This window comes from Cucumis sativus, chromosome 3 (genome assembly GCF_000004075.3).
Source record: "Cucumis sativus cultivar 9930 chromosome 3, Cucumber_9930_V3, whole genome shotgun sequence".
NCBI classification, from domain to species: domain Eukaryota; kingdom Viridiplantae; phylum Streptophyta; class Magnoliopsida; order Cucurbitales; family Cucurbitaceae; genus Cucumis; species Cucumis sativus.
This window is the reverse complement of record NC_026657.2, coordinates 8,375,583-8,399,435: the sequence shown is the minus strand read 5'-3', so window position 1 is coordinate 8,399,435 and position 23,853 is coordinate 8,375,583. Positions and strand designations below refer to the sequence as shown.

General features: G+C 31.2%; 5 protein-coding genes across 6 annotated transcripts; 2 read left to right on the top strand and 3 right to left on the bottom strand.

Moving 5' to 3' along the window:
• Positions 1 to 5,528: 5,528 nt before the first annotated feature.
• LOC101221900 (E3 ubiquitin-protein ligase ATL4) lies at positions 5,529 to 7,432 on the top strand. Its single transcript, XM_004134317.3, has one exon. The coding sequence runs from the start codon at positions 5,575 to 5,577 to the stop codon at positions 6,790 to 6,792; it is 1,218 nt and encodes a 405-aa protein (XP_004134365.3). The 5' UTR covers positions 5,529 to 5,574; the 3' UTR covers positions 6,793 to 7,432.
• A 2,768-nt stretch (positions 7,433 to 10,200) lies between these two features.
• On the bottom strand, positions 10,201 to 12,984 carry LOC101205871 (10 kDa chaperonin 1, chloroplastic). The gene is made up of 7 exons (XM_004133916.3): positions 12,750 to 12,984; positions 12,570 to 12,631; positions 12,425 to 12,475; positions 12,237 to 12,302; positions 12,087 to 12,140; positions 11,743 to 11,772; positions 10,201 to 10,564 (listed from the first exon to the last, which is right to left on the bottom strand). Exons 1-7 carry the CDS (start codon positions 12,841 to 12,843, stop codon positions 10,496 to 10,498), a joined length of 426 nt encoding a protein of 141 aa, XP_004133964.1. The 5' UTR covers positions 12,844 to 12,984; the 3' UTR covers positions 10,201 to 10,495.
• Positions 12,985 to 13,486: 502 nt separating this feature from the next.
• Positions 13,487 to 17,338, bottom strand: LOC101205636 (protein TRIGALACTOSYLDIACYLGLYCEROL 4, chloroplastic). Of its 2 annotated transcripts, none has more exons than XM_004133915.3 (5): positions 16,939 to 17,338; positions 15,334 to 15,583; positions 14,627 to 15,014; positions 14,168 to 14,472; positions 13,487 to 14,065 (listed from the first exon to the last, which is right to left on the bottom strand). In XM_004133915.3, the coding sequence occupies exons 1-5, from the start codon at positions 17,208 to 17,210 to the stop codon at positions 13,868 to 13,870; spliced, it is 1,413 nt and encodes a 470-aa protein (XP_004133963.1). In that variant the 5' UTR covers positions 17,211 to 17,338; the 3' UTR covers positions 13,487 to 13,867. The 2 variants fall into 2 exon arrangements, with proteins under 2 accessions (XP_004133963.1, XP_031739176.1); XM_031883316.1 differs by having other exon boundaries at positions 13,942 to 14,080.
• Positions 17,339 to 19,302: 1,964 nt separating this feature from the next.
• LOC101221670 (putative invertase inhibitor) lies at positions 19,303 to 20,207 on the top strand. Its single transcript, XM_004134316.2, has one exon. The coding sequence runs from the start codon at positions 19,370 to 19,372 to the stop codon at positions 19,925 to 19,927; it is 558 nt and encodes a 185-aa protein (XP_004134364.1). The 5' UTR covers positions 19,303 to 19,369; the 3' UTR covers positions 19,928 to 20,207.
• Positions 20,208 to 21,637: 1,430 nt separating this feature from the next.
• LOC101208676 (acyl carrier protein 1, mitochondrial) lies at positions 21,638 to 23,660 on the bottom strand. The gene is made up of 2 exons (XM_011652534.2): positions 23,339 to 23,660; positions 21,638 to 22,086 (listed from the first exon to the last, which is right to left on the bottom strand). The coding sequence occupies exons 1-2, from the start codon at positions 23,540 to 23,542 to the stop codon at positions 21,910 to 21,912; spliced, it is 381 nt and encodes a 126-aa protein (XP_011650836.1). The 5' UTR covers positions 23,543 to 23,660; the 3' UTR covers positions 21,638 to 21,909.
• Positions 23,661 to 23,853: the final 193 nt, after the last annotated feature.

Genomic DNA, 23,853 nt, shown 5'->3' with positions numbered 1-23,853 from the left:
TAGTAGCATACTATACTCAATTATTTTTTTAGTAAATTTGATAATAAAAAAAAGGATAAATATACATAAACTTCCACAAATTTTACATATTATTAGTGATAATGTTAATTATGTAGGAAAAAAAAAAGAAAGAAGAGTCTTGGGTGAACTTCCATTCTACTTATCAACAAAATGATAAACCTTTTGATTTTGGTGAACTAATGGATAATGTTGGTTTTGACTATTAAACCCAAATATTTAAGTGATTTGGTAAGAAAATGTATTTGTGGAAAAAATGTTCCCCAAATCTTTGTCCAAATTTATTGATATCTTTCCCTTTGAATATATATATATATATATTCAATACAAAACATGTAAATTAAGCAAAGTTTTACCCTTATGTAAACTAAAAATTATATGAATCCATAAAAGTTACAAACTTTATAGACTATGTTTTGATTTTGTATTTTTATTTATTTAGGTATGAAGGTTGAAAAAAACTTCCTTCTAATAAATAAGTTTTATTTTATTACATTATATGTTTATCCATATTATTAAAAGTTTACACCGAACAAATGATAAATTATGTCCTTAATTAAACTTTGGATTGTATCAATTAATTCAAATTTCAAGCATTAACGAGTGTGTTGATGTACTCTCTCTTTTAGTTTTTGTTTGATAAATATCTTGCATTACTTATAATTTGAGGCCATTTATTACAATAACCTTTGAAAATCATCGATGCATTAAATCGCAAATACGTGCATATCTTTTTAAATGTAGATTATACAAAATGGATGGTTATAGTAAATTTATTGATCATTATGTAAAAGAAGAAAATTGCGATAGATAGTATAATTTGATTTTATTTAAAATATTTAAGGGTTTAATAGATATAATATTTCTATCTTAATAAGTCAATAACTCGATTGTTTTATCACAAAAAAGTAACCTCTTTAAAGAGAATAATTAAAAAACATCACGGAAATTTATGCACATCATGCTTTTGATTGATAATGATAAACTAATTCGAATTTTAAATATTTAATATGTGAAGGACAAAAAGTGGAATGTTAGTTTATAAATTTGTATTTTTAAAACCCGTTTCTAATAGATCTCGAAATTCTAAGTGGTGTACAAGTTGTAATTTTAAAACATTTATATATATATATATAAACGTTTTCAAACGGGTATTCGTATTTAAACTTTCAACTTCGTCTTATTTCCATCCAGCTGAACTTCAATCTTAAAATACAACCAAAAAAAGAAAAAAAATACTAATATGATTCTTGATATTTTAGGGATAAAAAAATTATTCAATCAATTACATTTTTTTTACTTTAGATTTATAGAAAGCACTTGCACTAACATTAAAACAATTAAAAGTTTGAAAATTAAAATCAAATATAAGAATTGAATTGGATATATAGAAAAAAAAAATTTAAATTATTTACTCCCATGATAACTACCTTTTATAATACTTATGCACTCAACTGACAAACCTGATAACAAAGACTCCCTCGAATATATAGTCTCAATAGTAAAAAATTATCATTAATATCTATTACATTTTTTGATACAACGAAGATTCGAATCACATATTTCGTGTTTACTAGTAGGTTTGAATGTCAGTTGTATTGAAGTCATATTAAAGGTGGGAAGGAGGGTAAAGTATACATGTTAGAAAGGTTTGAAAATGGATAGGTGAGTTTGATCAAAATAAAAAAATAAAAAAATAGAAGAAAATAGAAAATATATAATAAGAAAGAGAGAGAGAGAGGAGAAAATAGTAAAATAGATGGAAGGGGTAAGAAAAGGGAGACATGCGAGGAGTGGCAATGAAGCAATGAAATGCACAGAATCCCAAGTGCGTCCATTTAGGAAACAAAACAACATTTTTGATCTGTCCAAATTCCATTTCTTTCTTTCTTTTCTTTTCCTTATTTTTTTCTTTTATTTTCTTTTGTTTTTCATTTTTCAATACATGTAATCATGAGTTTCTCGATTTTTTTTTAACATTATGGGAATCCCACCATTACAAAGAATATACCAATACTTTATTCTTAATCTAATTAATCACATACATATATTATATATATGTACATATGTACATATACTATATTCGAACAATTTCGTTATAAAATACTATTTTCTTCCCTTATATTTTTAATCTAATTTTGTTATAGATACAGTTTCTAAGAAAAGTTTCTGACAAAAAGAAAAACCCTAAACCCATTTATTTCCGAAAATAAATATTTGTGTATTTGAAAAACAATGTTTTCATTTTGTATGTCAAATTTGCCAAATTAGTAAATTACTATATATTACTATATATATACACACACACATATATAACTAATCAGTGAAATAGTATGATCTATTTATTAATGGAATGTAAAAAAGTAATTTGTGTGATGAAAAAAATACATGATAATTGTTGTAATTATATTTTTATTATTAAAAAAATGACACAACAATTATCTTAATGTTATTAACGTAAGTAAAATCATATAAACTTATGATTTTTATGCATTGGTTATCATGTCAATTTTATTGATTTTGTAGAGAATTATTTTAATTTCGTTTTTGTAAAATTTAATCGTAATGTTTTTAAAATACAGCCCTATGAAATAAAATAAAAAAAAAACCATATATTCTTCTTTCTAATAATTATACCATAATTGTACTCTTTACTTTGAAATAACGTACAAGATGATCAATCATCTGCTTTAATTTGGGTTTTGAATTATTGGTTGATTACCTTCTTAATTATGGTTGCCAAAAACTAACTTACATGTATGTTTCTCTTTTAAGTAAATATAAAGGTTGAAAATCACTTTTAATTTCTAAACTTTCCTAAAAGTTTTAAACTTTCATTTGTAACAATTTAGTTTCAAAACAAACTTTCAATTTTGTGACGGTTTAGTCTTTAAACTTTATTATATAACAATTTAGTATTTATACTTTAAATTTTGTAACAATTTAATACTTACAATATGCTTCTTCTACTGTGAAAATTGAATGAGATTTATTGTACAAAAAAACCGATAAAAAAAATAAGACTCAAGAATCTCATTAAATGGCAAATACGAAGCTTTATGTAATAAAAAATCAACATCACATTTTGACAAACTTCTTAAGTTGAAGACTAAACCATTACAAAATTTAAAAGTATAAGTAGTAAACTACAAGACATCAAAATCGACGGACTAAAACATAAATCACACCAACTAAGGGTGTGTTTAGTTAATATTCTAAAGTGTTTAATTTGGTAAAAAAAAAAAACTATTTTTAAAAAAATGACGGTGTTTGACCATTTAAAATAATACATTATTTTAAAATTCATTTATAAAATAACCTATTTTTGAGAAATGTTTAAAAACAGAATTTACATATAAACACTTATAAAAAAGTATAACCTAACATTAAATGTTTAAATTTTAAACTCATTTCCAAAAAAATGTTTAAAAAAAAATGTATTGTTGATAAACATTTTATTCTTAATTCAATCAACCCTAAATTATTAACTACCAAAATTTAATTATTAGATTGTTAATTAAGTGGAAGTTTAGGAAAATAGTAAAATTCATAATATTTGACGAAATATTTAAACTTTATAAAAAAATTATTCTACACATGGTAAACATTTTACCAAATTTATCAAAAAAATATACTTAGAATTTAAATATATAATTTTATTGAAAGTTTACAAAAATAACAAAAAAAAGAAATTGATGATAATAAAGTTCATATCACTTGCATTTTTTAAAATACAAAAATAACGAATTTAAAATGAGATTACATTTTTTTAAATTTATAATACAAAAAAAGTGTTATAATTTATTATTATTATTATATTTTTTTTTTTGTAAATGAATGGAATTTTCGTATATTTTGAGTCTAAAATAAAAGAATTAGGACACTATTGGGTGCGGGCATTTGTATGGTACGAGGTTGCAACCGTCGACGTGGCGAACGAAGAAGTGCGTTTGATGATTGATCGGACCGAAGTCGAAGGTGGTGAGTGGGGCCCATACGATATTGTGGAGGCACACCCACTGCCACGGCTGCATTTACTCTTCTCACCCACATTTTTAATAAATATAAATATAAATATAAATATAATGTACATAGGCAGGTGTGAAATTAAATTAACCATATTAAATGCTACACCTCCAAATGGATCAAAAAAATTAAAATTTAATAAATGGTAGGGAAATTTATTAAACAATATTGGTTTTAGAAACCTACGTGTATTTAATTAAACCCATGTGTAATTAATTTAAAAATTAAAGTAGGTGTTGTTAATGAAAATTATATAACTTCTTTAAAAAGTTTTATTTAATTTTGTTTTGTAAGGTTACTTTTTTGATTATGTAGCTAAAAACATCATTACATCTTTGAAAAATACTCTTAATGGACTACTTCTTCATCACTCCATAATATTCCAAAACTCATCCTTACAATATATGTGCTTCAGCTTCTTATTAGTTTAAATAAACAAATCTTATTAGATACAAGTCAACTGATATGCATTATTATTCTTTTTATGAATTTAAGTGTAATTAAATTATATTGTATTTAAGCTTTATATATACATATTATAAGATCGATTTTGTTCTAACACTAACCAAAATCTCTCGTGTAACTAAAAAGTCTCGTATACAAAGACATAAGGCATGTATCCATGCCCGTGTCCCATAGATTTGTTCAAGTTATATATGATATAACAAATATATTTTTTAGACGTATTTTTTAACACACATATAAAATAGACATATTCCACGTCAATTCGAAACAACATAAATATCTATCCAAAACACAACAACAAAAAAAAGTTAGTATAAGTTTAGAGGTCATAATATATAAATAAATTCAAAAGTCCATAGGCTAAATTCATAATGTAATATAAAATTGTGACCTCCAACCAAACTATGCAATTGCTTATGTACGTGTATTATTTGATAAAATGACGATTAAATTTGTCTTTTATTATATTTTCTAGCTTGTTTTTACTATAGAGTATATACTATTAATGCATTAATTCTATTAAGTTAATTACTCCGTTAATTATAATAACCGCAACGAAAGTTTGTGTTTTTATTAATTAATATTGATAAATATCCACATTAGTGATATTAAAATGATTCATTAAAACATCAATATACTCATTCATAGAGATGAATATGTTACACCATGATAATTTCTATTAGAGGAACTAAAAAGGTACTCATAAGTGATTACTAGTACCATTAAGTTATAATTTTGAGTAGTTTATTTAGAAAAAAATTTGTTAACCAAATCCTAAGAAAAAAATTATATATATATATATTTTAAAAAACTCCATTATTAATTTAAATATGAATATATATATGATTTGTAATCATAGGAGAGGAAAAATTTAGAAAGAAAAGGAAATTAAAAATGTTATTAATAAAAGACAAGCAGTAATAATTTGGTGTCCGACAGAGTCGCAGCTAAGCTTCGGTCTCCGTATTTCTTAATATTTATTTATTTATAACAAAAACCAAAAAGAAATAAGAATAAGAAAAAAGAAAATTACGTGTCGCTTTGTATTTTCTCATCCATTTAATCATGTGCATCTCACGTGTCTCACTCCAACTGAAATTCTCTCTTCTCTTCCTCTCTCTCTCTCTTCGTTCTCTCAACTTAATGAAACCGAGAGAGACCTGCCCGAAAAAACTGACCGCTGCATTTACACTCTTTTCCATCTCCTCCGATATTTCCCATTTCTCTCTCTCTCTCTCTCTAAAATTTAGACATATTACTGCAATGGCTTCTCCGCCGACGCCGCCATTGCCGGACGATCTTGCCATTGGCTACTTTTCATCATCTCCTCCTCCTCCTCCTTCGCCGGTCTCCAGTCACACCTCGTTGAAGAATCTCAGTCCCAGCATCTTAATCATTCTTACGATTCTTGCATTTACAGCCTTTTCTTCGGGGATTCTCTGCCTTGTTCTCCGTTACCTTAACCGACGGTGTCTTCTCCGTCTCTCTGCCTTGTCTGGATCGTCATCTTCCTCTACTGTTTCTAGTCGCCGCATTATTCCAGCAGAACAAAGTGCGGTTCGTTGTACTAACTCTTTCTCTCCAATCGAATCGCTTCCTCTGTTCTCTTTCTCCTCCGTCACGCGTCGTTCTTCCACTGCCGCCGCTGATTGCGCCGTTTGTTTGTCGAAATTTGAAGCGGAAGATCAGCTTCGTCTTCTTCCTCTCTGTTGCCATGCGTTTCACGCTCAATGCGTCGATACTTGGCTTCAATCGAACCAGAGTTGTCCTCTTTGCCGCTCCGCCATTTTCGCTTCTGAATCCGATGTAATGAAGGCATCCATGGCTTCCTATGCCGCCGAAGGTCGCGGCGGGGACAGTTTTAGGCTCGAGATTGGCAGTATTAGCCGTAGACAAGCGCCGTCCGACTCTGCCGAAGGAAGGAGATCGTATTCGATAGGATCGTTCGAATATTTCGTCGAAGAAGATTCCGAGGTAAACTTCACCAATGCTCACCGGAGGAGCGTCTCCGATAAGGAGGACATCGAAGCTCCTATATCAGCGGTATCTACAGAGCGAAGCCTAGCGGCGGAAGTCGGGTCTGGAAGGAATTGGCTGAAGGACTACGTCGATAGGCTCTCGAATTCGGTATCATCTCGTGCACTGTCTTTCCGAGGCTCCGGTAGGTTCTTCACCGGAAGTAGTCGACGGAGTGAGGTGACAGTCGCGGGAGAATGGGAACAGGAGAACAACCGCGTCGGAGAGGAAATAAGCGAGTTATTCCGGTGGTTTTCAGGGGTATGATCGTAATTACAGCACACGGGAAGAGGATTTAGAAATTTAAGGAGTTGGGTTAATCGCCGGCCGATTGGTACGCAAGTATATCTTTTTTTTGCCTTATTGAAAACGGACGGTGAAGATTCCTATTCCTTTTGATCCTTTTGATTATGTCAACGGCTGAGATTCAAGCTGGTAATCTTGTGAATAATTTTTTTTTTTCACAATTATACACCAAACATTAATTTTGTTGGCATTTAATCAAAAAGCTCAAAAAGATTGCTGAGATTTTTCTGTTACCTCGTTTTGGCTGGGATTAAAGTAAACAAAAGTTTCCCATCGTGGCAGTGAAGCCTAATACCACACTTTGAATTCATATTTTATGAAAAATGTGCCATTTTTCTTTCTATATATATATAAAAAAAAACCATTTATCCCATTCCATAATTCCTTTCCTTTCTTTCCATATAGTTCAATGGTAATTTTGGTCAAAAGCTATAATTTATCAAATCATACAGATTATTTATGTGATTTTATAGAACTAAATTTGGATGTTTCTCCTTATATGGAGATCAAATTTGTAATTTTTCGTTTGGTTATTGATTTTTCTTGAGTGTATTTTGTGTATAATGTTGTTGATATGGAATGAAGAAGTGATTTTGTGGGATATTTTGTGAGAAATGAAACTCTTTAGGAATCATTGCTTTGCTTGTTTGTTGAAATTGTTAGCCAAAAAAGAAAGGAAAAGAAGGGGAAGAAAATAGGAAAGTGAATTGCTGAAAATAAAGAGGCCAAGATTATAGGGCTGCTTCTTGAGCTTTCTCATATTCTTGCTACTTGTGAGACCTAAACATAATCTTTTTTTTTTTTTTTCCTTTCTTTCTTTGGGTTCACATTTCTTTCTCTGTTAGTTTTTTTTCTTCCAGATTTTGTCATGTTTGTTATGATGACGGATTATAGGTTTTAATTTATGAATATAATACTCCATTGTTCTTCTTGGTTCTTAACAAATAGGAATATGCTTTGGGTTACTTTTTCAGGAGAAAAAGAATTTTGGATTCTTAAATATCAAATTCCTATATATATAATATATATACCCATGAAAAATATCCAAATGAATTTACAGTTTAACATTCTTAATTATATGATTTTCGGGTTTGTGGTAGATTTGAAACCATGTTAATTAAATTGAAAACTATTTTATAGAGAAAAACATAAATAATAATTATAACCTATTATAATTTACCATAGGCACGAGTACTACAAATTAATATTAATTTATTACGTGAACAAATCACTTTTAATTTTTTTTGGAAAAGAAATTTTATCAGTCAAAATAGGTGCAATAAGACTTCTAACATTAATCTCAAAATTAGAGATTCTATTCTTCACTTCGGTAAAAGAAAGAAAAAGGAAAAAGAAAAGAAATATCCTTGGAAGTTTCTCTTTCTATGTAATTACAAAAGTGATACATCAGAAGTAGAAAATAAACCAAGTACATTATTGGAATAATTTAAAAAGTAAATAATATATGTATGTACATGAATATAGTTGACAAGTTAGATGTCAAAGGGGGGAGGAGTATGGTTGAAAGGAGAAAGCAAAAATAAAAAGGTCACATCTTAGGCACTAAATGTGGAATGGGACATGTGAGATTGGAGTTTCCAAATTTCGTAATGGGAAATGGGCTTCTTATATTAAAAAGAAGATAAAGAAGTTTTCACATGGTGTTTTGATTTGGGTAGTTTGCGAAAACAAACTCGCTCACTCACTCACAATCAAAATGACAGAGATTTTACTGTTTTCTTTATTTGTTTAGAACAATGAATTTATTGGTTATTATTAAAATGAAGCTAAGAAAATAGGTATTAAGAAAAAGGTGGAAAAAATGAATGTTTGGTGACTGGTTTTCAGAAGGAGAAGGGAGGGAAAAAGAAGTAGTTGAATTGGGACAGTTAGTTTGGATTTGGAAAAACAATACCAAGCATCCTACCTGTTTTCTCTCTGCATAATACATCACCTTCCAATTTCACATTTTTATCTAACTCTATCTTATTATTTATAATCTCTAAAATGGAGTTCCTTTTTTTTTTTTTTAATTATTATTATAGGACAACAATGGGGATAGGGTTCCTTCAAATATTGACATCTAAGAAAGAAGAAAAAAAAGCATCTAGAAACACAAATTGAAATTCATGAAAATTAATTAGTTGTTTTTTCATCATTAATACCATAAAATTAGTGTTTTTTTCAAAATACAAATACATCAATATTTCTTTAAAAAGACTATAGTTTCATTCATTTTTAAAAATCAGAAATTTTGTTACCTTTTGTAAATTATATGGATAATTACAATGGATGATAAGTTTAGGAATAATAATTAAGCATACAACAAAATTTTAAAAAATGACAAACATGACAAAATCTATTAAGGATAGATTTTGATAGATTTCTATCCAATATTTACATATTTTGCTATATTTTCAATTTTTTTTAAAAATAATGTTGTATACTTAATTATTTTATTTTAAATCTAATTATTATATTTGCAATTAGGGAGGAGTGTTTGTATTTTGAAAACTTAGGATAAGTGGGAGAATTGAATAATAATATTTAAGAATAATGTGCTAGGCTAAATCAAGAATGGGTGAACCCATTCATTAGATGAAATTGATCAAGTGGAAGAGAGGATGAATACCTCAAAAAAGAACGAAAAAGGAAAGTGGTGCCGATAACAGTGACGCCATGTTTCCGGTGGTTGTGGTTGCTCCACCTCCAGCAGTCACAATTATCCAATCACATTTTAACAGATGCAAGGGTTGGGGATGTTTGTAAATCAAGTATGATGGATCTTTTACTTTTATTAAAAAAAAAAAAAATTAAATACCATTATCCAATAATATATTGATCCCTATCATTAGAAAGAAGAAAAGAAGGTAGTATGATGAACAAATCCACATGCAAATAAAGAATTGAAGTCAATTGGGAGAATTTGGTAGATAACATAATAATTAAGAACCACGCAAATTTGAAACCACATAACTGAGATTTATAATTAGTTAGATCTGTGGAATTTGACTTTGGATTTTTTATTGAATCATGGTTTTAATCTTTTGTATTTTAAAAGTTTGGAAAATAAAATTACCTGCCTAATCACACACCTCTCATCCACGAAGAATAAACAAAAACTAAAGGGTTTTCAATTATAAAAATTAAATCCGCTATCTTTAAAGTCCAAGTGTGTTTAAGTTTGAAGGTTTAATTTGTACAGCTATTATAAATTTAAGAGTGTAATTACAAGTTTATAACCACTACCCTACTACCCTACTTCAACCGTAGTTATTGCAATTTGACTCGAGTTTAAAATTGCACACTTTCTAAGAAATTACTTGCTTTATTACTTATTTTTTTCAAAGAAAAAAATGTTTTTGAAACTTGGTTTAAAATTCAAATAAGTTTTTTAGAAATGTGCAAATCTGTATACAACAACAAGATTTTATGTTTTCTAGGATGGGAAAGAAAAATTAATTGCACAACTATTTCATTCTTGTTTTTCTTGGAAGGTTTGAGTGATTTAAAAAAAAAAAAAAAAAACAATTTAAGGTATTCTTTCTAAGAGGTCAATAAAAACAAAAATGAATATCAAATATTGGAGAAGGAACAAGCAAATGACAATCAGGAAAGAGAACTAATCTGAGGATCTGGCAATGTAGTATTGGAGAAAGCTTCTCTACTCAACAATAGCTAACAGATCACCAGCTTTGCAGAAGCAGTGCTTAGCATCTGTGCCTAAATCCACCTGCCAAACCACCATCAACATTCACAATCAAGTTATTTAAACATATAATATAATCTAGGGGATTAATCATCAAATATTAACTGCATTTCTCAATCCAAACACAGCTCAGACAATGAGAGAGAAGTTCGAAAGTTAAAGGTACCAACTACCATCCTAAAAGTTAAACATGTAATGCGATGGGGGTTTGATCATCAAAATGTTGACTGTTTTCAAATCCAAACATAGCTAGGTAGATATGTGTGCGTGTAAAGAGTGAGTGTGAGAGAGCTAAGTAGATAAAGTACCAATTACCATCATAATAATGGATGGTTTCTTCTATATATATATATATATACTCAGATGTAAACACTTTCAACTACCTAAAGTAAAATTAAGAGGTTGCCGTGGCTTCATCCCATGATTTAACATATTAGAAACCTCAATGAATCCATTGCTTTCATGTAGGGATCCGAAACGAAGAAAAGTAGAAGGAAATATAATCGGTAGGGAAAGAAGAAAAAGGAACATGAACAGACTTCATGACATGAGTGAGAGGGTCAGGTAGCAAGCCCATCATACATGGTGAGTTAGAAGATATAAGTTCCAAGGGTGCATAGCCAAAAGTGTCCCATCTTACTAAGTACTTTGGTCATACAGCTAGAATTTTGATAAATTTTTCTGAAGAGGCACTATGACCAATCATCACATTTTAGTAAACTAACTTAAGAAATACTTGATATCCCAAACAACTAACTTAAGAAACCATGCCTTAATTTTAGTAAACTGCAAGAACTTAATTATTTAAGACAATTGTTCAAATTTTGAAAAGAGAAAAGGTGGGAACTAAAGTAAGTAATTCGATGATATTTTATTAAAAACTATACCCAAGGACTTAAAAACTATTTTCTTAAGGTTGATCGGTAAGAGATCTAAAGAAATCTATCATTTAAAACAATGTATGCATGTACAGTATTATCCCAAGTAAAAAGAGTTATATATACATATATAATAATAATGATAAAAATAATAACAAGTTATAGTTACCAATCAAAAATATATGGTTAAAAAGCTACATCCACCTGCATTCTTGATTGCAGTACAGTTGTGGTAACCAATAATTTCGAAGGGAAATTGAATATAAATAATTGAGAGAATATTGAACCTTATATATGATAACTCCACCAAACTAAACAACTTACCTCATAAGCATTTATGTCGGACAAAAGAACCTGCAAGGCAATAAACATTTGTTTCTATTAGACAAAATCAAGTCCCAAAAGTTTGCATTCATAAGTGAGGGTGACGTTGTTTTGGGATTTTCGAAAATGATAAAAGTGATTTTAACTGGAGTCGTATCAAGTTAAATAAAAAAAAAATTGTTATTAAAACACTACAAAACCATTTAAATGTACTTTCTAAAGGTGCTTATTAAGAAACTGTTTCCCTTAATAAAGCCACTACAAACTCACCATTACTTGAGAAAAGCCAAATTTATAGAACACAATCACAGTTCAAACTTTAGCTAAATTAAATCTCTTATTACCTTTTTTCCGGGTGCAATATCATTTCCTCCAACCTCTGTTCCAACGGATAGAATCTGATAGAAACATAATATCAATTCAATTATCAAATACATTCTATCATGGGAATAAATTCAGAGAAATTGCAACTGTAGTGGAAGGATTTTCCTCACCACTCCCACAAGATATCGCTCAAATTTGACAGCTGATTTAGGCAGCAAAACTCCACCAACTGATTTCTGCCATAGTATAACATATCTCAAATTTTTGGAGTTTGCTACAGTGTTCAATCCATCAAACAACTTATACGAGTTACGAATACTTCAAATTCATTCGCCATTTTTGCTAAGTGTAAGCTTACCTCGGGAAGCTCCTCAAGACGGACAAGAACTCTATCAGCTTGAGGAACCACCTGAAATCCACAAGCATCATAAAATGTCAAGAATAAGCATAGAAATCGCATAAGAGATTTGAGGGAGGAGAAAAAACGAGAGGAATACGAATACCTTCGCAGGCTCCCATTTCTTAGAAATTGCGCTGACTTTCAAATTGCTACTTCGCAATCCTCCTATTGAAAACTCAAGAAACAAAATCATCAAGAAATTCAGAAGACGGATTGAGACCAATTCGATCGAGAAAAGAAAATGCAATAATCTATCAGTGGAGTTACTCCTTCCTTGGCGTACCGGTTATTAGTCGCCGTGTAGATACAGAAGGTGAAGTATTAGGGGTGTTGATAAAGGGCTTTGGAACTGTGAAGAACGTAGACGCCATCGCCATGAATCAAGTCGAAGAAGGAAAGCTGTGTGGGAATGGAATGAGATGAGCGGGAGAAACGTCTCTTAGGGAGGGAAGAGAAATTCTAGAGCGTTCTTTATACTAACGAACTACAAGTAAGAAGTGAGGACCAAAAACTGAAATGGCACTTTTAGATTCACTGTCCTGTTAACGTTAATCAATAAATTCTCGAATAATTCATCTCTATCTTTCATAAAATATGAAATTTTTTAGAACTAAAAGTTTGCTCGTATTTATTTTCTTTGTTGTACTAGAAACGTTGTGTTTAATGTTTATGCATTTCCAATGGAAACAACAATAATTTAAAAATAATTAGAGTTTAAAAGTCTAAATAGTTTTAAATAGTTTTTGATAATAAGAAGATGGAGAGATTTAAATCTTTAACATTAATCCAACACTTAAATTGAAAAATTAAAAAACATTAAAAACGAGAATTTTGGGATAAAATCAAGAAAATTACCAGGAAAAAAAAACTGAATTTAGGGTGTTGGATAATAATTTTAAATTATTTGAAGAATAAAACGAGAAGATTGTTGAAAATGATATGATAGTGTATAAATCATTCAACAAATATGTATCGAAGAGTAAGTATTGACGGAGCGTAAATTACTCGAATGAACGAACATGGATGGTATAAAATTGCATATTGCCCAAGGCTCAAATACATTTACGCATAAATTACTTGAACGAATGATGTTTGATTTCAAGAGGATTCAGTACGATTCCTCGAAGCCGATCCTGAATGAACGAAGATTCAAAGAGAAGAAGACTAGGCACAAAGAACAGCCCAAGTTTTGCTGTATGTTCAATAATTTCAAGTGCTGGTGTGAACAAGTACAGCAGCACAACATATTTTACACCTGCAAGAGTTGTGCAACACTAAATAGATGGGAAGAAAGGCCTCATCAAGTGCTAAACTAACTCTATATGAGCCGATTTTGGTGTCAAAAAGCTAAGAATTGAATGCATATCAGTCTAACTCTAACCAAATTTAATGATGTCAAAATCAAAACTCATATAGGCGCAACTCGACCATTCCTTCTTTCCTTTTGGGAGAATACCAGAAAACAGCTTTGGCTGATTCAAGATCCAGAAAAGAATAAGTTAAGCTGCATATTGTGTCCTCGACATGGGGACCGATCTTGCCAGATGCAGAATCGAGCAAAAGCTTGGATTCTAAACGGAAGACAATCGGGCCCGCAACCTGCAAATGTCATTTCTTTTCAATATCATTGAAGTGTGAACTGATCTCTTCTATATGAATAGGGACCGGCATTGGTATTGCAAAGCTAAAAGACACTTTTACCTGTTGTTGAAAGATCAAATTGAGTCTGGGAGAAGATTTTGATCTCTCAAGATCATCAACAGATTTCTTGAAAACATGAAAAACTCTCTTGGCAAACCCTGAAGCTGACGAAATACTTAACCGAGCATCGATCCTCGTAAGGTCATTAAAATCATTTAGAAACTTCCCATGTTGGTAAGTATAGCAAATTGAACCAAAAAGATCAGCATTCAATGGACTTCTTTTCTTATGGCCCATAGTTAAGTTTCCATCTCCATTGGACCCAACAGTGTCGCTGCCTCCAAACCAAGAGCTAACAGTGCCACCTGATATGCAAATATTTGATACGAAACAAGCAAGGCTATTATAATCGATATTTTGAAATAACGCTTTCTAATTTCGTGCACGTAGAGGAAGGTCAGAGAGGAGTAGCACACATGCATATGCTGAAAACCAAAATTTAGAAAACGGTAGACTGACCGATGATTCCAGATATGGCAGCATGAGGTTCATCAAGGCGCACGTCATATGCTGGCTCTTTTTTCAGGCCTGTCCGGATGTAGTTTATCGTCATCTCTTCCTCACTTAAGTTGTCCCTCCAAAGGTCCCTGTTCTTTTCAATAGAGAATGCAGCCTTTGCACATAATCCAGGCAAAAGAGTAAGAGGTGGGTCATCGCTATTGGTAGAATTAAGCGCCCGGGGAACGCCACCATTCTTATGCAACCCAACCCGGTATCGCAAACCAGATTCAGACTTAAGAGATGAAAGATCCAAAGATATAGACTCGGGCACATCCCAATATTGACCTTTATGATCAATGAAGAGCTCTGGCCAAGCCGCATCTACATTTATATCATGCTCAGGAAGCTGCAGAAATGTAATTCAAATTTTTATAGACAAGCAAAGTAAGTGTCTGCTATGGAACAATATATTCCTTAAAATGTTCGCAAATGCTAAGAAGTTGCACTAAAAAAATGAAGCTTACGAACTTTCGAACATGGAGGCCCAACAGAAGTAAAATGTATACCACTATCAACCCTTCAGAGTTAATATTGAAGTACGATAGAAAAAACTTGCAACTCATGGAACAAGGGCAGATATAATGATTTAAAGAACCAGATGAAAAGCATTTATCTCTGTTCCTAAAATTATCACTTAACGTGACCTAGGAGACTGCAATCCTCACCCTGTGATAAAACATCGCTTTGTGGCGATGCCCTTTCCTCTCACCAAGCTTTTCTGTGCTGACATATACAGATGAAAAGGGACCTGTAGAAAACTGAGAGCATATACCATACGTATAGAGTGATTTGTCCAAGAACAGACTAGCAATGTCTTTCAGGTCAGAAAGTTCAAGCTGTTCCACAGCAGAAATTTGAGCTTTTATAGAAGATATCAGTTTCTTTGGACGAAATTGACCAACCAATCCAGCCCACCTAAAAGTGTAAAAAATCCATTAGAAAAAATTGCAATCTAAACAATGTCAGAGGTAAATATGGTCATGTTGGACCATTTTCCTTCACAAATTCTTACTGAAATGAATGAGAAGCGCAAACTTCATTTGTGTGAAAATCCCGATGAAGGGTATGTGATATTAGAAGAAACATTTCAAGATTGAGGGACTTAAATTAACTTGTAAGCTACCCTTGGCGTGCCCAAATTGTAAAACTAAAAGGTGAAGTTAAGAGAACAAAACTGAGGTCAGAATATAGAGAGGGTAGGATCTAAGAAGGAGTGGTTTTAGTAAGAAAAGTTTGGCAGTTTGGGATAAAGGAAAGCACTCCTCTAATCATCCCCGACCCCTTTTCATGGATAACAATGAGTTCTATCAGTAAGTTCAACATGAGTTGCTAATCTGACAGTAGAACAACGAGCGGAAATATGTAAAGCAAATGAATTTTGATGGAAAACGTAAATACTTAAACAAAGTCCATTGGTCCCCGTTTGATTTGATGACTATTTAATACTTTGTCTTTGCCATTATATATATATATATATGTTACTTTGTAGCAATATTAGAAAATTAGAAGGAAAAAAAAAAGAATTTTAAGAACTTGCTTGAACTTCACTAAGAATTTAAATGCCTTTACCAGACTAACGAAATGGTAAGAAAAACTGACACAATGTTTAAAAAACCAAGAGCTTTTTGTTTGGTAAACATTGTGGTTTTTGGTTTTCAAAAATTGAGTTTCCTCAACGTTTTTAAAGGTTTCTTTGTTTTGTTATCTATTTTCTTACTGATATTTAAAAATTCAAATGTTTACTTCAAAAAGATGAAAAGTAGCGTAAAGAAATTGTGAGAAACAAATATAATTTTCAAAAACTCAATACCAAAAACCATGGTAATAAGAAAAATATATCTTAAATGTTTGATTTACCCTCTTCACTACTGTCAAGAAAATTTCAATTTCAAAGAAGCAAAATTCTATAAAAATATATACACTGGAACTCCGGAGCTGGATAAGAGTGTGACACTGCTAATTGAAAACTGCAAGTAAAATTAAGCAATCAAATCCACCAACATTATGAAAGGAAAACACTGTAGCAGTTAATTAAAGAAAAATGTCAGAAACGTAAAGAAATAGCCTACACTAACCCACGAACTTACGATCATAAAGCTCAGATGTCTAAGTAGACACCAAATGATTCAATAAGGCTAAAACTATTTCTGAATTTCGATACGTTTTTCAGCAAACACGGTTAATTTTCCTAAAATTTTCCGAGTAACCAAACAATCGACATTATCGCTAACAAAAGAGACGAAGAAAAACGATTGCTAATAGCTACTCACCATTTGACGGAAGGCATCATGAACAAGAGCGACTGAAGAGAAAAGGAGCCTAACTCCTTGTGAGCAGTGGGACAGTATGAAGGGATAATTCCGAGAGGAAATCCATTGCCGAGGAAGGAGAGTTGCTGAATCCTGAGGGTACGGCTGGCTCGAGCTCCATCGAGAGGAAATGGTTCGCCGGGGACGGCTTTGGCGGTTCCGGCGAGGGTTTGAGGAGAAGAAATGTTCAAATCCCAGAAGGCGGAATCCATGGCGGTCCTGAGGTACGCCATTGATGCCGTTTCTTGAAAGCTCAGAAGAGAGAATTGGGAAGAGCGTAGAAGGTGGCTGTGGGTTTAGCTTCTCCCCTTATCTGTTGCTGTCTCTTGCATTTTCTTTTTGTAAGTTTGTCTTTCATTTCTTGGAGGGTTTTACTACTTTGTTTTCTTTAATTGATTTTGAAGCGTTTAATTTATGATAAATTATTTTAAAATGTATTTTAAACCATTTTTTTTAAAAAAAACATATTAATAAAAATGAGTTTGAAATTCAAACGTATCTTTAATTTTTTTTCTTTTTTCTTTTTACAACAACTTAAAGTATAGACATAAGTAAAAATAGTCATTTTAAAGTTTAAAAAATATTTAAACTTGTTGATTACAAACGATATACTAAAAAAAAGAGAAAAAATATCTTTAATGACATTAACATCTTATTCTATCACTAAATCACCTTTTAGCTTTATTTGGTCTATAGAATCGAGGAAGTGACTATTTTGATATGGAAGTTTAAATAACAATTTTAAATTGTCCTTAAATTTGGAAAGAAAGAAAATATGTTGAAATAACCTCAAGGAATAGATTAACTCTATTTTTATACTTTTCCAAAGACCTTGGTTGGCATAGGCCTAATTGTTGGGCCAGAACTTGAACTTTAGCTAAGGCCCAATTCTCTAGTTGGGTTAAAATGGGCTGAATATTATGTTCTATTTAGGCACAATTCGACTAATCCATGTTGAATTTGATCCAACTTATCACACTACAATCAAATATGTTGCTACCACTTTAATCAACGATTAAAGATCACCAAAGTAATGTCTAAATCCAACTTTTTTTTTTTTTGGCTATTTTTGCCAACTCTCCTAACAAACTCTATTTCCTCCACTTTCTTGTGTGAAAAGAAATCATAACTGATTCTAAAGGTTTAAAGTCTTAATATGTATAACATAGAATAATGCCACGTGGATTAAGGGTGACTTTGAAGAATCCAACCGATCACAAAAAGGCTTTATGTAATCTCCAACAAAGCAAATCCGATTTTCCCCACGTTATGTCTTCCTAACCCCATCATTTAATTTTATGATATCAGCCATCCCCAAATCTCCAGTTGTCCACAAGCAACCACATTTCTTCTTTTTCCCATCTCATTATTTCAATTCCATACTTCCAAAACTTAAGTATATCAATATCAATTCTCTTAATTTAAAAAAAAAAAAAAACGTATTCAATTTTAGTTCATTCGTTTTCAATAAATATTAAATTGAATCTCTTCTATTATTATTCCACTGTTTTATTGCAAGAAAATTACTGCTGTTGTTTTTATTATCAAATCAGTTACTAAAGTTGAATGTCTAAATTTAAGATTAGTTGAAATTGCATAAATTAATAAATTAATGTTAAACATTCAAAAGTATATATATTAAGAATAAATAAATGAAATCCAAAAATATATTTACAAAAGCGATATTTTAACAAACTCTAAATCTTTTTAAATTAGAATATTATTTTAATTCTTGTTTTTTATTTGAAGTTTATCCAATTTTCGTTTTTGTATTTTTAAATACCTAATTTTAATTTTATTGCTTAAAAACAATTATAGAAAAATATAGAAAACTTTAAAATATAATACACTCTCATCCACCGGAAATATCTATAGGTTATGAAATTTTGTAATATTTTATAATTGAAAATAATTCTATTATTATTACTAATATATTATGGTCCATAAATTCAATGGGTTGACTATATATATAATTTTTATGAGGTTTTCCATATATAATTATATATATATTTGCCATGTATAACTATATTTGTAATAATATAAAAGGTGAGTTTTTCCTAATTTACTTGTAATTATATATTGTTTTATATATATATATTATATAATTTGTATTATTCCATAAATAAATTCCAAATAAGAAGCAAAATTCATTCTTTCAATCAATTTTATATGTATATGTATTTAAATATACACTCAATTAATTTAAAGTTGAAAAGAAAATATTTTCACGTGTATATACTTTCCATTTTTTAATAATAATAATTAACAATAAAGATTTACCCGTATATTATTTGTGAAAATACTCCTTCCTTCTACCTATATATACTCAAATTAAGTCTATTTCCATTCCCCAATTCCCAATTCCCAATTCCAAATACTATTCAAATTAAAAATGAGTATTACTTATATGCACCGTTTCATCGCGCTCGCATTGTCCTTCTTTGTTCTTTTCAACCTCCGATCCATCTCCGCCAACGACACCCTTTCAAGAGCCTGCGAGCTATCCGCCGCAAGCGATCCAAACGTCCGCCTCGACTTCTGTCTCCAATCTCTCGCCGCTGCTCCTGGAAGCGACACGGCGGACCTTTACGAACTCGGCGCGTTATCGATCAAGTTGATCGCATGGAACGCGACCAGTACACGGCGGTACATCGAGCGATTACTAAAGAATGAGAAGAAATCGCCGGATCCGTACGTTAGGCCACGGCTGAGCGATTGTGAAGAGCTGTATATTGACGCTATCAAGGCGGTGGGTGATGCGGCGTTTGAGTACGGACGGAACCGGTATGAAGAGGTGAATGTGAAGTTGAGTTCGGTTATGGATGCAGTTACGACTTGTGAGGACGGATTTAAGGAAATGGAGGGTAGAGTTTCGCCATTGACGAAGAGGAATGGCGATGTGTTCGAGTTAACTGCCATTGCGCTCAGCATTCTCAACTTACGTCCTTAAGGAAGGTGGAGGAAACAAAATATAATTGTAACCTTCAAATTTTAAAATAAGTTATATTAAGTGTTTTGAATTTAGTTCTTATAATTAGTAATTCCAATTTATTTTTTTAGACAAACAGAAAATATGGATTAAACAAAAAAAGAAAATATTGCAAAAATAGTATTATAAATTATTCCCATACCAATAGTTGTTTTTACGTATTGATAAAACGCTTGTAAACATTAATGTATCTTATTTATGAGTTTATCTAGCTATAAATACTCAATTATATTAAGTATAACTTGTGTATGGGTTTATCTAGCTATAAATTTTAAATTATAACTTCATGATGTGTAATTAAGTTCTAATTTTTTTTAAAACCAAATGAACAAAGTTGTAATTTAATAAAATTTGAATATTTTAAATAGATCAATAAAAGAAATTTTTGTCTCCAATGAAAGATAAATTTTGCTATATTTACAAAAAATAATTTTAAATGGTGTTATATTATTAATTATTATTCCTAAACTTACCAATTATAATTGTCCATAATAATAATAATGTTTAAAAGATATTCAATTTTTTAGTGCACAAATATATTTGATTAGATGGTAAAAATATGGATGAATTTTGAGTTAGGCTAATAACTAAATACATAACATTTTTTAAGAAATGCTAATATAAAAAATATGTCTGTTAATGAACTTCAAGAGGGGAATCTATGATTTTGCTAAATCTACAACCAATGTTTCATTAAGTTATGTCCATAATATTTGGTATGGAAACTAAAATAACATCTTGAATTCTAAAAGATGAAATATATTCCTATTTCCTTCATAAATAACAAAAAAAGGAAATGGTATTGAGTTTTGAATAAAAGAAAAAAAAATTGTTATGACTTAAAAATTTGATATATACTTTCATCATAATAGTTGTATACTGGCAACTGCCATATATTTTATTTTTCATCAAATAATTCCAAAACATTCAAAATGCCAAACATCTCATTCACAAATCAAAACCCAAACTCAAAACATTGGCTCACGAACATGTCAACCATTTCAAGCAAGCATCATCTAATCAATTTACCTAAATAAACATTGCAAGACAATCAATTCAGACGATGAGGCTTCCAAGCAAAAACTACCAAACATCAATAGCAAAAGGCAAATCGTTTTTAGATCCTAAAGCTTAAAAGGCTAGTATGTGTATTTGGTTCTTGAAAGTTAAAATTTATGTATGATAAGTTCCTACACTTTATAAGTACCTCTACCTAATAGGTCTCTCAACGTTCAATTACGTGTGTAATAAGTTCCTCACAAACAATAACTATTAAACACCAAATTAGAAGTCTAGGGATGTATTGAACACTTTGTGAGGTTCAAATCTATTAAACCACTTTTTACACAATCCAGAAACGGTGTATCAAGAGAAGATCAAACTTTGGAAGAAGATGATCTGTTCTTGAACTCAAACCCAGCAAAAGCTAAAGTATGGAGTATATATAACCAGCACAAGGCAAAATGACATCACTTGTATTAAAATATTATAGTAGAGAAGACGAAGGTAAACAATCTCTACTTGAGATCGAACTAAGAAAAGCTATGGAGTATGAAAGAGAATATCAACTGTCAAAGCAAACAACTCGATTCTTCTTGAGATTCAGAGTTTTGGTTTCTAAGCTCTTCTCAGGCAAAAGGAAAGTCATACGAGCAGGATGAAAAGATCTCATAGATGTTAAGATGCAAAACCCTTTCTACCACATGAGTAGAAAGAGTTCAAAATTATAACCATTATAGGCCCTGAAAATTTGTCTAGACAGAATGTACTACATTTCAAGCAGTTACAATTATTTTCCATCAAAGTTAAAAGGATTGAAACTCTCAACAAACACCCAAGAACGGTCAAAACAACAATCTTGAGATGAAAATTCTTTCACTGAATAACATACTCCAAAAACACCAAAGAAATAAATAAACAAAGAGAAAGATGCTAGTACTTTGTCAGCTGGCCATTGGATGGTTGTATACGTACTCAATTGCAAGATTGCAGGAATCTATTTTATCAGCCTCCTTGTCTGGTATCTCCAGCTTGAACTCCTCTTCCAAGGCCATTACAATCTCCACAGTGTCCAAGCTGTCTAAACCCAAATCTTTCTCGAAATGAACATCAGGGCTCACCTGAAAACAAATTGAACAAAACTCGATAATTGCAGCAACGTTTCAGCCAAGCTATAATTTGAAGTTTAGTAGGAAAGAGATGCTTCTTGCAAGTGACCATAAAATAACAACAGAAACTCCTTGATTGTCCCTAACCATTAGGATCGACTCAAAATATATTTTTGATTGACTATAGCATGGCCAATTTCTTAGGAATGTTTCAAAATAGTGTGTATTATCTACTGTAGCATAGCCCGAATATGTTGAGAATACAGCATGAAGAAGTCAAGTCATGAGGAGGTTAATCTCAATCCAGAGATCAAAAGACCAGAAACCAGAGTTCATTAAAAGTGCAGGAAGCAAAAGTTAAAGTTCTATGAAGTTTATGAGCAAGTTGAAAAGTAAAGGCTGGGACAAGTTAGCTAACAAATGCATCTTTTGAGGCAATGACAATTCAATAAATAAGATTAGTCATAAGAAGAGAAGATGATATGTTGTCGGAGTCAAAAAATGAAGCGAGTGAAGAACAAGATAAGAGGAAGACACTTTATGCTTATGAGCAATAAAGGAAAGGAGAAGAGCATTACAGTGTTAAAACTATTTTTTCTTTCTTTAGTGTCAAGATGTGCTCTTTAAAATAGAACTAACCACCCTCCTTCGACTCCGAATAATTATAATATGTTATCTTCATCGATTCATCAATTTTATCTAAAACGTATAGGACTTTTTTCACGAATCCTAAACCGTAGGTGTCAATTGTTAAGCGCAAGTGAATCTGGCCAAGAAACCCAAATAAATGGAGAGATAGTGAATGCAGTATAACAGTCGACCAACACTCAAAATAAGTAAAAATTCCAAGAGATACAGAATCAAATATGCAGGGGAAACGACATTTCAGCAGAAATTATTAGAATCCACTTCAGCTTGGAATAAATCGTCGTGATTTATGGTTTGAGGGGAGCTGTGTTCTCTCTCAAATTACTACCAATCAGAGAAAATCAAATGGGATCCCAATTACCAATTAGCATGGATGAAGCATGAGAAATAGAACTAATAAACAAATTGGAATTCTCTGAAAAGATATTCAAAACCCTAAAACCCGATGACATATCAGAAAACAGAAACCATTGAATCGGCATATTAAGATTTTCAACACTTCCAACCTATTCTTCTCGCATTTCCTAAATCGGCAAAAATATGTTTCACCCATCTTGAAAAACTAACTCAATAAGCTGAAAAAGCAATCGAAAGGGAAAGGATTAGATCAAATCACCTTGGAGGGATCGACTTTCGGGTGGCACTTGATAACCGAGAGAACTCTCTCAATGACCTCGTCCTTTGTCAAGTGATCGTCGTGGGATGAAAATAGGCGGAGAGATCCACCGGAACAGAGTGTCGGCTGGCATTCCCGGCGAGCTAGGGCGTAGAATTGGACTGGAACTCGAAGATGGCGAAGAACGGCTGCCCTCAGCGCCATTTTTCTCGAACTTTTCTCTTCTTGCGAAACCAATTTACTCGAACTTAGAACTTTATTGATTATTCAGTTTCGCAGTTATATTTCTCACTTTTTTCCCACTCAACTCCTTTAGTTACCTTTTTTATATATATATAATAATTACTATCTCAGCTAAACTTTACAAAATAACCAAAACTAATATTTTTAAAAATAACAAAATATCAAACTATTTATAAAATATACGTAAAATGTATGAAATTCTCTCAAACCATTTAATTTTTTTATTATATTATGTAAATAGTTTGATTTTTTTTTTTTGTCATCCATATATC

Excerpts from the sequence above, each read along its gene's own strand:
- LOC101221670 (XM_004134316.2), top strand. The coding sequence starts at position 19,370 with ATGAGTATTACTTATATGCACCGTTTCATCGCGCTCGCATTGTCCTTC.
- LOC101205636 (XM_004133915.3), bottom strand. The coding sequence starts at position 17,210 with ATGGCGTACCTCAGGACCGCCATGGATTCCGCCTTCTGGGATTTGAAC. Across the intron at positions 15,015-15,333 it reads AAGCGATGTTTTATCACAGG|CTTCCTGAGCATGATATAAA; the intron begins GTGAGGATTGCA and ends ACATTTCTGCAG. Across the intron at positions 14,473-14,626 it reads TGCCATATCTGGAATCATCG|GTGGCACTGTTAGCTCTTGG; the intron begins GTCAGTCTACCG and ends TTTGCATATCAG.
- LOC101221900 (XM_004134317.3), top strand. The coding sequence starts at position 5,575 with ATGTGCATCTCACGTGTCTCACTCCAACTGAAATTCTCTCTTCTCTTC.
- LOC101208676 (XM_011652534.2), bottom strand. The coding sequence starts at position 23,542 with ATGGCGCTGAGGGCAGCCGTTCTTCGCCATCTTCGAGTTCCAGTCCAA. Across the intron at positions 22,087-23,338 it reads CGAAAGTCGATCCCTCCAAG|GTGAGCCCTGATGTTCATTT; the intron begins GTGATTTGATCT and ends ATTTGTTTTCAG.
- LOC101205871 (XM_004133916.3), bottom strand. The coding sequence starts at position 12,843 with ATGGCGATGGCGTCTACGTTCTTCACAGTTCCAAAGCCCTTTATCAAC. Across the intron at positions 12,632-12,749 it reads TACACGGCGACTAATAACCG|GAGGATTGCGAAGTAGCAAT; the intron begins GTACGCCAAGGA and ends AGTTTTCAATAG. Across the intron at positions 11,773-12,086 it reads ATATTGCACCCGGAAAAAAG|GTTCTTTTGTCCGACATAAA; the intron begins GTAATAAGAGAT and ends ATTGCCTTGCAG.